This window comes from Arachis hypogaea, chromosome 17 (genome assembly GCF_003086295.3).
Source record: "Arachis hypogaea cultivar Tifrunner chromosome 17, arahy.Tifrunner.gnm2.J5K5, whole genome shotgun sequence".
In the NCBI taxonomy this organism is placed as follows: Eukaryota; Viridiplantae; Streptophyta; class Magnoliopsida; order Fabales; family Fabaceae; genus Arachis; species Arachis hypogaea.
The window spans coordinates 129874426-129888541 of NC_092052.1; the positions used below are offsets into that span (position 1 = coordinate 129874426).

The 14116-nt window shown below is 29.2% G+C and overlaps 1 protein-coding gene across 2 annotated transcripts; it reads right to left on the minus strand.

Moving 5' to 3' along the window:
* Positions 1–3562: 3562 nt before the first annotated feature.
* On the minus strand, positions 3563–6043 carry LOC112762486 (glutathione transferase GST 23-like). Of its 2 annotated transcripts, none has more exons than XM_072223625.1 (4): positions 5822–6043; positions 5619–5705; positions 5359–5526; positions 3563–4144 (listed from the first exon to the last, which is right to left on the minus strand). In XM_072223625.1, exons 1-4 carry the CDS (start codon positions 5889–5891, stop codon positions 4053–4055), a joined length of 417 nt encoding a protein of 138 aa, XP_072079726.1. In that variant the 5' UTR covers positions 5892–6043; the 3' UTR covers positions 3563–4052. The 2 variants fall into 2 exon arrangements, with proteins under 2 accessions (XP_072079726.1, XP_072079725.1); XM_072223624.1 differs by having other exon boundaries at positions 4355–5526.
* Between the last annotated feature and the right edge of the window lie 8073 nt (positions 6044–14116).

Sequence of the window (14116 nt, forward strand, 5' to 3'; positions counted from 1 at the left end):
TGTAACATTATTCTTGATTTTATTGGCCCTCTACTTAGGTTTTTCACGGTTTTTGTACAAGTCCTCCAAGGCCCACATGATAACATTCATTTTTTGGTGTTGAGTTTCCCTTCTTGCCCACATGGTTACAAATTTACAATTCAGAAGTTACCGCAACACCATCTTCTTCTGCATTTAATTACATGTTTTGAATCACAATACTCTTTGCCACGTGTCATAACTCTACTTGCAGGTCAAACTCTTAGCCACTGCTTTTCAAGCCACCAGACTTGTATGAATACCTCAAAATTAGCATGTAAAATGATTTTGAACCGTTAAGCCATTATTCAGAATAATAATAAGTTAAAAAAGTTAATTTTAATTTTAAAATTTTAATTTTAAATTAATTAAGTTTGTTTATGTTTAGTAGACTTAAGATATAATCTATTATTTATATTGTTTACAATTTCTATTATCTATTTAGCGAAATTGTTTTGTATATAATTTTTTTTGTATTTTTTTTATTTCTTGTCATCTATCCATCATATATTTAATCTATTTTTTTTATTTGATATGTTCTACTGATATTTTTTACACATATCTAAATTTTTTGAATTAATATTTTATTATTTTTAATAATAAGTTTTACTCCAACTTTTTTTTTTATATTTTAGTTATTTATTTGATTTTATATGTATGTGTGTTTGAACATTCGTTCATATGAGGTTAAGAAAGCTTACCACCTTATCTGCTCTTGGTCACAAAACCACGCTCAGTCCAGCAATTAAGAGCACCGAAACAGTTTCCCTTAAAAATTGTTTTAGAACACAAAAGCGCTGAACCGCACCCTTAATTTCACGTGGAGATTGTTAACATCATCCCTGTCAACCAGAATCAATATTCAAAAAAGAGGTATCACATGCACATCACTTTGTCCAAGATGTTAGAGAAAGGAAGAGACAGAAGAACACATATTCAGAGATTGTACCTGGACACAGCGATTTTGGTTTGCTAGTCCTTTCAACCTCCGACCAGAGACAGTACAGAACCACCCAATTGGGACTTGGATTGAAGAATCGCTAAACCAAATCAGAAAGGGGGAAAGAGGTCTATTTCTTGAATACCTACATACAATATAGTGGAGAAGAAACAAATTAATTTTTGAAGATAAGGAAATAAACATACAAGAATTAGTTAACAGAGCAACTCTTAGATACCAGGAATTCACAATCATGTCAAGGCCGACAGAGAACTTCACAGCGGAGTCACCATCAGGGAGTCGTAGTTCAATGTGTTGGGTGCTGCCTAGGAGAGGCAAACGGGTCTAAATTCGTCGGGCCGATCTGCGTAACCTGCCAAAAAAGGCGGGCTGGACTGGAAAATTGGGACCGCCAAATAGCAAAAGTCCGCCTAACCCGCACCGCTTAAACCGCGGGCTTTGGCAGGATTTGGCGGGGCGGGGCGAGCTTTCCCGGTGGACTTAGTATTTTTTTGGCAATGGATATTTTTACAATTTTTTTGTCAAAACCCAACTTTCCCCAACCCAAGTTACAAGAGAATGAAGATGAAAATTGAGTGTTTTGGATTATGTTTATTTTGTTTTATTGACAATATTTATAATTATGTTTTGGATTATATTTATTTTGTTTTGGGAACAATATTTATAATTATGTTTTGGATGAAAACTTAGTTTATAATTATGTTTATTAGATATTTATAATTACAAAGACTTTAATGTTTGTGAATATAAAAATTATAATTTGTTTATACTTTTAGAAATTATAATAATTAAAAGTAAAAAACAGAAGAGATTTTTTTATGTCTTTATATATATTATTTAAGAGTTAAAAGTAAAAAAAAAAAAAGATATTTGGCGGGTTTAGTCCGCTGGCCCGCCAGTCCGCCGTTAAGTGGGGCGGGCTGGGATTTTGGGACCGCCTCACTAGGCGGGGCGGGGCGGGGCGGGCTTCTCCGCTTGCCACCCCTACAGAGCCAAATCTTTTCAAATTGAATGTGGATGCAGCAATTTCAAAGGAAGGACCGAATGGTGGAGGAGCAGTTATTAAAAATTCTGAAGGAGAGATAATGGTTTCAACCACATCTATAATTGAAGCGGAAGCCACAGCTTGTCTTTTGGGCCTTAACTTGACCTTGGACTGCTGTTTTTTTTTTTATTTAGTCTTAGAAAGAGATAATATAAACGTTATTAAAGCATTAAAGGAGAATGATACTCACATAAATTATTTTGGAACTTTAGTGTCAAATTGTAAAGATGCTTTAGGTAAATTTAGACTTGTTCACTTTTTTCATGTAAAAAGAGAGGAGAACAGAGTAGTCCATGCTTCGGCTAAATTAGCTCTGATCTAACCAAATGTTATATGGTTAGAAGAGACTCCTCAACATGTAACTAATTTGGCCCATTTAAATGTTTTGGGTTCTTTTATTTGAATACAATTTATCTCTTTTCAAAAAAAAAAACATCCATTCATTCGACTAATTTTTTTTTATATAGAAGAAAATTGTATAAAATTCATTGGATAATTGTTATATTTTTTTTAATATGAATTTTTTTTTAAATTTTAAGTAACAAATCGAACCCTCAAATTTGGAGTAGAAATCTAAGGGTCAGATTTTATAGTGTTACAAATCTGAGAGTTAGAATTGTATATTCAAAAAATTTTAAAATAAAAAAATTTAAATCTACCTCAGATTTGTGGCATCAAAAAAAATATTAAAATCCACAAAATTATCCCTCAGATTTATGACTATTTTTACAAAATAAAAAATAACCAACTCTTCACATTATTTAAAAACACCATCACAATTTCAATAATAAAAATAAAAAATTCCCATTCATTCATCTAAGTGTTTCATTTTTGCCACACTAATAAATTCATGTTCATATTCAAATTTTATCACTAATACTCTGTTTCATATAATATAATTAGTCTAATAGTAATATAAATGTTACCCTTGAAGTTTAAAAATATTTTTTATCACATAAAATCAAACAAGCCCTGTTATTTTGACTAGCCTACTTAAATTTTATGTTTTATATTTTTTCGATTTTTCTATTATCATATATAATACATTAAACATATTCAAATCTCTTTACTTATATTGTAGAAGGAATTTCATGGAAACTAACACTAAAAAATCATTTTATTCCAAGTCCCAACCCCTGTATCCCTTAGCAGCAGTTACTATATATTTCATTAGTTATATCAAAACTGGCAGCTACTTGTCTAAACAATACTAAATATAATAGGATAATTAAGAAATAATTGGCTATTAGGTATTAGTAACGCGAGAAATAGTATAAATAAACGATAGATTGTTCATCCAAAAAAAAAAAACGATAGATTTTTAAAAAGTGTAGCATTTATATTTGATAAATCAAATTAAAAATGACTTTTAATAAACACAAGTAATAACAATTACGTTTGATAAAATAATTTTTTAAAATTTAAAAATACTATAAAAGACATAAATTTAAGCGTTAAATTTGAAATTAGTTAATATATAAGAATATATTAGACTTTAGAAATTTGAAAAACACAAACCAACTTTGAGAAACTCCATCTTAATTGCTTTCAAAAGTATCGGGATCTTTTAAAAGCTGCAAATACAAGCACATAATTTTTTTAATTTACCAAACACATAAAGAAGAGCTTGTGCTTTTAAAAAGTACAAGCACATCTTCAAAAAATTTTACCAAACCAAACCTTAGATGTTCTAGCTTTAGTCCTAACAATAAACTTGGTAAGATGGCATCACATATAATATATGATATGTGAATGGAAATAGCCTTCTAAGGGGATGATGCCTACGCTTGGAGGAATGCCTTGGTGTGATGGAGCAATTTGTGACGAGGAGGCAAGAGTTCTTTGATAATTGGAATGTCAATAAAAGCATGGAACCATGAGTTAAGCTTAGGCATTGACTCGGCATCAATAAGGTTGATGGCCACAACTTCCTCAGCTATTCCAATCCAGTATGGAAGCCAACCAATAGCAATGTCCGCAAAGCCAATGTTATCACCTCCAAAGAAGCGTTTTCCCTCAAGTCCAACCTCAAGCCTCTTTAGATTCTCTCGAGTTTCTTCTGCTGCCTTCTGTTGCTCTTCTCCTACCTTGGAAAACGCTGCCACAACTGTTGGCATACACTGTGTGAAGAGTTAAGAGTGAAACACAATTAAATTAACTCCTATACACAAAAAATAGCCACTAAATCAGCAACTTTCATATAATATACTGAAAATAAGTTAAATAATATATATATTTATACACAAACAAATATGGTGCTGCAACTCTAACACATTTTTTCTCAGTTCTACAAATGATTGATACTAAATATGGTGCTGCAACTCTCTTACCTTGTCATCAACGAATTTGGACCAGAATCTAGCCTGGGACCTTTCATAAGGAGAATGTGGAAGAAGAGGGTTTTGCTTCCAAGTCTCATCAATATACTCAAGAATGAGCAGTGATTCAGCAAGGGGCTTACCCTGGTGCACAAGAACAGGTACCTTTTTGTAGACAGGGTTGTATTTAAGGAGCATGTCACTCTTGTTGCTGAGATCTTCTTCCACATATTGGTACTCTATTCCTTTAACTGCTAGTGCCCACTTCACTCTTAGAACAGCTGGACTACCCTAAAATCCTAGTAACTTCACTGAATCTCCTTCCATCTTTTTGTCTTCTCAATTCATTTGTTAATCCAAAAGGAAAACTAGTATCTCTCTTCCAACCAAATGTCTTACTATTTGTGAGAAATTCAAATTTCTCAGTTGTCGGAGAAATTGAAAATAAAAGAAGAAACCTGCAGAAAGCAGGAAGAAAAAAGTATTTTTCTTACAAATTTAGTTTCTGTTGAATATATGTTACACTGGAATTTATTGTCACTTCTTACTCAGCATTCTCTCTCTCCCGGGTATGTAACGATTTTTATGTTCATTATTCAGATGAAGGAGCTCGAGAAAAAGCTTAAAGAGCAGGAACAAAGCTCAGCTATGCTTCGTCAGCAGGTAATTTTTTATGTTCTTGCATGAATTGTACTTTTGCAAATTGTTATATTATATAACACGGACTTTATTTTGTTGCAGATGAAGGAACAAGAGTGGCAAAGAAAGGCCACAGCCGACGCGGCCCAGGAGCTTGACATGCTCTGGGCCCGCTCAAAGGCTGTGGTCATGGATGCCACGAACAACTGCTCCTCTTTACATCCTGGACCTCGCATCGGAGGTATTCGCCATGCAACTCTCTATCTCCGAAGTCAACCAGTCAATTGCAATTGGTGAGAAGAGTTCGGATTCCCCTTGTCAAAGGGATCTGACTCCAGTGGAGCTAGTACTAATAAAATAAAGCTTTATATGTATACCTTGATCATCTTTTGGTGTATAAACTCTGTCAAATCTGTATTGTTTTTTTGGCATACTAGTTGTCAAAATTCCATCCTTTGATGCACCAAAATCCAAAACTGTAGTACAGCCAGCGGAGATCTCGTCCTTATTTAAGGGACGGCAACGGCAGAAAACCCTAATGTTCCCTGATATTCTTAACAGAAATGCGTTAGTGCCTTTGGCTTAGAATACTCTTCAAATCAAAACAACTTTTGCTTATAGAACATGTAAGATGTACCTTTAGACTCTTGAAGTTCATTGAAGAGCTTTTTTCTCTCTGTCATCTCTTCATTGTACTTCACTTTGAGATCTTCACACTGCTTAACTGCAAAAAGTTTAGTCCCTTAAGTATTTTTGTAATATTTCAAAACCAAAAAAGTTAAGTGCAACACAACTCTTGAATAAAGAAAAAAAGAGAACAAGTGTATTACTCAAGCATACCCAATTCCTGAATTGCAAATACCCAATTCCTGAAAATATTTCTCAAAATGCGCGGTGCCATTTCTAGCATGGCAGGCACGAAATGGGTTTCCACACCATTTCTGGCATGGTGGCCACGAAATGGGAGGACTATTTCACTTAGGGCAGGCACGAAATGAAAAAATCATTTCAAGTTTGTCAGCAGTGAAACGGACACAGACCAAATCAGCTACAACAGACACGAATTGGGGGCACGGCAGTGGTGAAAACCATCTTAAGTTTGTCAACAACCATTTTAATAATATTATTTAATTTATTATTTAATAATAAATTAAATTTTTTTTTATAATGTATGCATATAATGAATTTTCTATTTATGTTTGTTAAAAGCTGAGTTCGAATTGCAAGTCAGAATACAGTACATTATATCACAGAGTACGTAGTGAGTACTAAATCATATAAGTAAGACTATTTTTTTTTTCTTTTCATCCTTTCTAAAGTATACCTTTTTTTACCTTAAAAATCGCTTCATTCTTAATTTTTGTATGTAAATCATATGAATGCAAAAAAATATATATTCCATTTACTCTTAATCTTTTTTTGAGTGACTTAATCCAGTATAAATAAACATCTTTCATACTATCACAAATTGTTAAAAAAAGTTATAACCACTTTTCTTATAATTATCATAAAGATGGAAGAATTTTTGGCATGGTTAATTATGAATCATTTTTTCTTGCAATTTTATAGAGAAAAAAATAAAAGTAATACATAATTAATTTAATAAATGAAAAAAATTATAACCAAGAAGACCCAAGAAAGCAACCATAAACACAACAACCCACAAAGAAAAGTACAAGAGAGACACACCAATTCGTGCCTGCCATGAGCAAAATGGCCCATTTCGTGTGTGCCTGCATTGAATTGGTCCATTTCGTGTGTTTTATATATGAATTCCACTATTTCGTGTGTGTCATAGGTGAGGTCTCCCATCTCGTGCCTGCTTGCTATAGAAGATATAGCCCGTGTCAGACCCAATGCACCATTTCGTGTTCACCATGCTTGACATGCTGCCTAGAACCATTTCGTGGTTGACCCAAGCAAAATGATCGTGCATATTTGAGGAGGAAAATTCAACCGTGCGTATATTGGGAATTAAAGATTTTTTCATGCGCATTTCAGTAAAAAAGCCTGATTTGTGGATATCTCAAAGCTATATTATATTACTTTACAACCGATGGATCTAAGCCACAAATATATAATATATAGTAATAAATAATCTGCATGTACACTACAAGTCTCCAAGACATAGATGGCACGCAGGCCTTATTATGCATAGCATTGTATACCATAAAACTAAAAAAGCAAGAGAGATGTTGAAGAGCAAGGTGCTTATTGTAGGGGGAATAGGAAAAAGGTTGGTGAAGGCAAGTTTAGATGAAGGGCATGAAACATATGTTCTTTGTAGAAAGTTCAGCTTCTTTTGTCATTCAAGGAACAAGGTGCTAACCTTGTAACAGCTTCCTTTCATGATCATCACTCACCTTGTCAATTCAACTTAAGCTCGTTCATGCTATCAAGGAAGCCGGAAATAGCAAGGTATACCATTCAATTTAATTTCTATATATAAACTATTAATAATATTAGGAAAAAAAACCATTATATCAAAACATTCGATATGATAAAGTTTTAATAGAAAACACGCGTTGAACGAGGGCGCCTCTTATTTAAGGAGCACTACTTTACTAGGGTTATTCCTTTTATTTGCTATTTGGGTCAAAAGCTATTAAAGCCCAATCGAAAGTCTCTTTTTTTTTCTTTTTCCTTATTTATGAATTGTTTCCTTTTTTTTAAATAAAAAATTCATTTATTTATCTTTTATTATAAATTATATTTATCTTTAAACTAATATAATACATCTATTTTTTTAAAAGATACATCATACATTTTTTAAGTTAAAAATTAAGATAAATTTTTGTTAATATTTGTGCTGACAACCTTGTTAAAATTATACTGAAAATCTTAATAAGTAAATGATCAAATATTTATTGTTAGTTTTTTTGGTGACTATATTTATTGTTAGTTTAGTTAATTCAATTAATTTTTCTTGTTTTTTTATGACTGTCTTGATGAGTTTAATAACGAATTTGCAGCAAATTTTTATGCATTTTAATAATTGATGATAAATTTTAATATTAGTATTTTATATTTGAATTTTTTTATTATTTAACTTTTGTCTTTGTATTTTAATAATATTATAATAAATTTTGTTGATATAATACTTATGTATAATAGAGATTTTTGCCTTCCGAGTTTGGGATGGACCCAGGAAGAATGGAACATGCTTTGGAGCCAGGAAGAGCAACATTTGATGACAAAATGGTAGTGAGAAAAGCCATAGAAGAAGCTAAGATACCACATACCAGTAGACCCAGAAAATTTTAAGAGTGGGGGCAAAAATATATATATATACTAAAATAACTTTTGTTAAATATTATTAATTATATAGAGATATAAAAATTAAAGAGTTAGTGAACACTTTCATTCTTAAAATACTATTCATTATATATAATTTATAAAAAAATATTTTTTATTTCTAAAACTTGAACTTAAAATATTTTAATTAAATTATAAATACCTTATTATCCTAACTAATTTTTTATACACATTTAATAATAAAAGACTGAATTAATTGGTATATTAGCGCCTAATGATACATTAATATTTATAATTTGAAACTAGAATTATATATAAATACTAAAAAAATTAAATTTGTATACAAAAAGTATGTTTATATAAAATAACAGAAATATAATTCACAATTTTTTCTTTCTTTCTTTTTAAAATAATTAAATTTGTTATATATTTTTTAATTTAATTTTGATATAATATTAGATGAAAGATTTTATACATCTGTTTAATTATGTATTGTAATTAAAATATTTTTCTATTACTATTTCTAAAAATAAAAAATATATTCTAAATTAGTAAATTAATCAATTTATTTTAAAATTTTATACGCAACATAGGTACATATAATAGAACAAAAGATAAAAAATAAGTAATAAAAATGAATAAATCGAAAATAAAATAAAATATATAAAGTCACAAAGAAAATAAAATATTAGATTAATACCTAAACTACAATTGTTTGAATTAAAATTTGCAATTGAAAATATCAAAAGGAGAAACAATTAAATTGAAAGATACATAGGGTCATGGAGAACTATATAAAAAATATAAAAAATTTAAAATTTATTTTTTGATGAAGAGAAGATGACCACTAGATAAGAAATAGAAAAAAAAGTTGAAAATATAAAAATAAAAAGAGGGTTTAAGGGAATAAAGGAGTGACGACACAAAAATTAAATTTGATTAGGTTAAATAATAATTAAAATGATAGAGAAAATAAAAAAGTAAATTTGGAACTTTAGCTAATTGAGTTTAATTTATTTATAGTGGGGTCATTTAAAATTTGAAGTGGGGGCATATTATATATAACTATATTTTAAAAAAAAATTAAAACACTGTGGGGCATAAATTATAACCATATTCCTAATGTTTTAAATAAATCAATTTTCACAAAAGAAACTACTTTAGTAGCATAATATTCAATCAATTTATTCTAAAACCAAATTTTTATAAAATAGGTGGGTATAATAATCTAAATTGTTACTAATTTCCTTATATAACAATAAAAAAATACTTTATGTAACAAAATAAAAGTATTTAAGTAGCATAGAAGTATAAGACAATATAAAATAACCATATAATATTGTGTGACCTCCTTAGTTATACATATATTTAAATATGAAAATTGCTAATATTATTGCGAAACAAAATTAAATTCACAATATATCATAAAAAAAAATTAAATTTTCTATAAAATAAATATGTATAACACCAAAAAACAATAATAATAAAAGAAAACTTAATCCTTAATATTCTTTAACTTTATACATATCAACGTACAGAAGTTATATATGTATAAAATTTAAATTCATATTAAATTCAAAGAGGTTAGTCGATTCAAAATCAAATTCCATATATTTAGCAACTTATTATCAATTGTTTTCTTCCTTAAAAAAACGAATCCATAAACAAAGATAAAAAGGGCATATATGTCTGCATGATTATTATCCACATATATATATTACTTGATCATGTGTTAGGACGCACTGCATTCATATATACAAAAACATTACTTTAATGAACAAATAAACCAATGTATAAAGAAAACACTTAGAGTCCATGTATGCACATAAAAAATAAATAATAAACTCATCAGATCCATAAAATAAAGTTGATCCAAAAGGAGAGCAACAACACAAATATATATTGATCCAATGAGATTAAAATTTAATATCGATGATTCAATTATGAATGGCTCTGATACCACTTGTTAGAATAAATTAATTTTAGTAATTTAGATCATTCATATTAAATCACCAAAAATATATTATAATGCAGAAGCGTACCTTTACTCATAAAATCAGGAATTGACAGAAGAATTTAGATCTTGTGGTTCTTTCGATCTTCCTCAACTAAAGTCTTCTGTATTCCTAGGCGGCTGAATTGTGACTCTTTTGAGGGGGAAAGAACAACAAAGGCGACTTTAGTATATTGGGGACCCAAACCCTGAAGGCACTATTTATATTTGAGCATGACACCCATTAAACCCTAAAAGTCAAATAAAATAGTATCTAAAGTCAAAAGATAATATATCTAAAATCCAAAAGATAATTATCTAAGGAATAAAAGATAATATCCGATTTTATTCTCATTTAATTCCAAATCAAAAGTAATAATAACTTATTCAATTTAGCATTTAAAAACAATAAATGAGATCACCATTATATAAGTCATTTAATTTGAAATAGCATAATTTGTTATTATAATTAATATATATATTACCCACAAATAAATTAAAAAATTAAAATAAATTCCTAGCAAGATATTTTATTAATATAAGATAACATATGATATCTTTTTAAATTCAATTAGAAGATATAATATTAAATTTAAAATATAATTAATTATTTTTTGATGATATGATATTAAAAATTGACACATTTAACTTTAGTCGATGTCAACTAAAAAGAGTAATTTTTATCTTAGATTTTTTTTTGAAAAATTAAAATAAAAAGATAACATAATTATTTTGAACCGAAACATCCCAGGCAAAATCAAAACGAACATAAATTGTCATATTTCAATCTTTTTATTTTTTCAATTAGTAGATACTTTCATCCAATATATAAACTCTACTACCGCATTATTAAACCACTTACTTCAATAATCTTCTTAATTCCTTGTTTCTTTCTTTCTTTTTTAATCTTGAATATGGCTTCAACAAAGTTGCCTTCAGGTGCAAGCAAGAAGTTCAAGCCTACCGATGAAGAACTCATTCAAGATTTTCTCCTTAACAAAATCAATGGGAGGCCTCTACCAAACAATGGAACCATTCTTGAAGGTGAATTGTTTGGTACGGAGAAGAATCCATGGAAAATTTGGGAAGAAAACGTTGAAAATTCTTATGACGGGAAGGACCTCTATTTCTTCACTACTCTGAAAAGGAAGTTCTCAACTAACAGCTTGCGGATGGTTCGCACCATTGGGTTGGGTTTTTGGGAAGGTGAAGACATCGGAAAAGAGATTATGGCCAATAAAACTAACCAGCGCATTGGAATGAGGAAACGATATCGCTTTGAGAAGAGTGGTACTAGCCATGATGGTGGATGGATCTTGCATCAATATAGCATTGATTCTTCTTTGTTACCAAATCCATCCAATGTAAGTATCATAATTTTGCGCATATTCTTTAACCAGAGGTTTAGAATTTGAATCAAAAGAACCAGTACAAACTAAATTCTTGTTGGACTGTGTTCGGTAACGTTTCGATAATAGATTAAAGGTTCAATTGCTGATGGACATAGAGTTGTAAAAGTGTTCTGTCTAAAAACAAAAAATATTCGTCTTATTTTATTTTATTTTTCTCATTATTTCTGTTTCTATTTAAGAAACAAAATCAAAACACAACCAAGATGACCGCTACATTATGCTTAGTTTCTCAATTACACAACCTTGGATAATTTCTTTTCGGTTGATATATATAATGACCGCTACATTATTTCTGTCTTGCTCCAATTCCAATTAAACAAAGGTTAATGTATTTATATATTTTCCTTGCAGATGAATAATTATGTTTTATGCAGATTTAGAAAGAATAACAGTAAACCTCGTCAAAAGAAAAGGAAAATTGTGGCTCCTGAAACTGTGGCTACTGTAATACCGGTAAGTATTGATTTGATTGATGTGTTTAATGTTTTCTAACTATAAGGAAAAAGTTCAATTTTGATTTTAAGCTTATTAAATTAATAGTAGTTTATAGCTTATTGAGTTGTGTTTATGTGTCTTTAAGTTTCAATTTAACGTCTCATACACACTCTTTCTTTTCAATAATAATAGTGGTGCCTTTGAATATACCGAGTGTTGTTGAAATAACAAATTTAGGAATTACATTTTTATTTATTTGAACACAATATTTCTAATTAGTTTGAGGATTACAAAGTGTATATGATTTCATTCTAACTCTTTTTATAATTTGAAATACTGCTTCTATTAAAAAATCTGTTTGAATTTTATTATATATAAAGTAAGTTTTTTTTAATACTTTGGTTTTGATTATGGTGATTTCTTCCATACCCAATTAATTTGAGGGTATTATATACCCTTCTTACATGTTCCAATTAATTGGTGACATGTGTATTCATTAATTCCAATCAGCAAATGAATTTTTTATTTTTAAAAATAAAAATTAATGAATTTAATACATGTATAAAATATTTTATATATACATATCTTAATACACTATACATACATTTAAGTCTGGTTAAATCAAACCATCATATATGATAAACCTTAAATAAATTATTTAAAAGAAAAAAAAAAGAATTGAGCCGTTGTAATGGTGCTGGAGAAAGAGGGAAGAACATAGAACTCTAATCTTTTTCATCTAATTTCGTCTTCTTCTCTTTTCTATATTCACAAAAAGAAATTCGTTTCTTCTTCTTCCCTCTCCTCACTCTCAGGATATATCTTCTTTTTTCTCCTTTTAATCTTCTAAAGTCCTCGATCTTGTTGCTGTAACCCAGAGCAATCCATCGTTCTTTTTACTGTTCTTCAATTCAAAGTCGCCAACTTTGTTGTTGGAACTCAGAACAATCGATTGTTCTTTTTACTATTCTTCTATTCAAAGTTTAAAATGAATTTTTTATGTGAATATAGAGAAGAGAAAAAGACAAAATTAGATGAAAAGGATTAGGATTCTATATTCTTCTCTCTTTCTTAAATTCAATTTTTATTTTTAAAAATTAAAAATTCATTTACTGATTGAAATTAATGAATACACATGTCATCAATTAATTGGAACATGTAAGAAGAATATATAATACCTTCAAATTAATTGGATATGAAAGAAATCACTTTTTGATTATTTAAATCCATATTTGCGTATCTTACTAGCTACATATTTATAATTAATGGCTCTTTTATTTAAATGGAGCAAAGATGTTTTAATTTATAATTACAGCTGCTCTTGTTTGCAAGACTAAATAAATAAAAGATTTTGATTTTGAAAGAATATAGGCGAATAAAGTAGTTCAAGTAATTAAATAAAATAATTAAAGATTTAGTAATTGATTTAAGAATTACAGCTTATTTTCTGGTAGACCTTACTTATTTACTTTAATTTAGAAACCAACTTGATTTGCATATATATTGGGCGAAAGTCAAATAATAATTATTCTTTAACAAAAAGAAAAAAATTTTCCGTTTTACAACAAATGTCACATTCATCATAGTATTCGTATTGTAAGCATTATTCTGTATTTTTTTTTTCTTCTTCCAATTGAAATTGTGTATGAAAATTATTAAATTTTGTTTAGATTAAAGTAAATCTGAATTTATGATGCTAGTTTGGATATTTAATTTGACTTGGTTTCCTACCTTATTTTCTATAATCATATACTACTTACATATCTGAATAACACAAATGGTGAACGTGCAGTTTTTGTTTTATGCCTTTCATCATCATCATCATCATCATCATCATCATCATTAGGTCAAGTTATTGATATTATTATTGTGTTCTTCATATTAGAATGCCAATGATTATGCTGGGAAAGTAGAATTTGTTAACCAATCAGAGAATGGAGATGAAAGGATGGAGATTCAAAATGAATCACCAAACCAATCAGACAAAGCAAACCAATCAGAGAATAATGGAGATGAGAAGATTGATGAGATTCAGAGAGA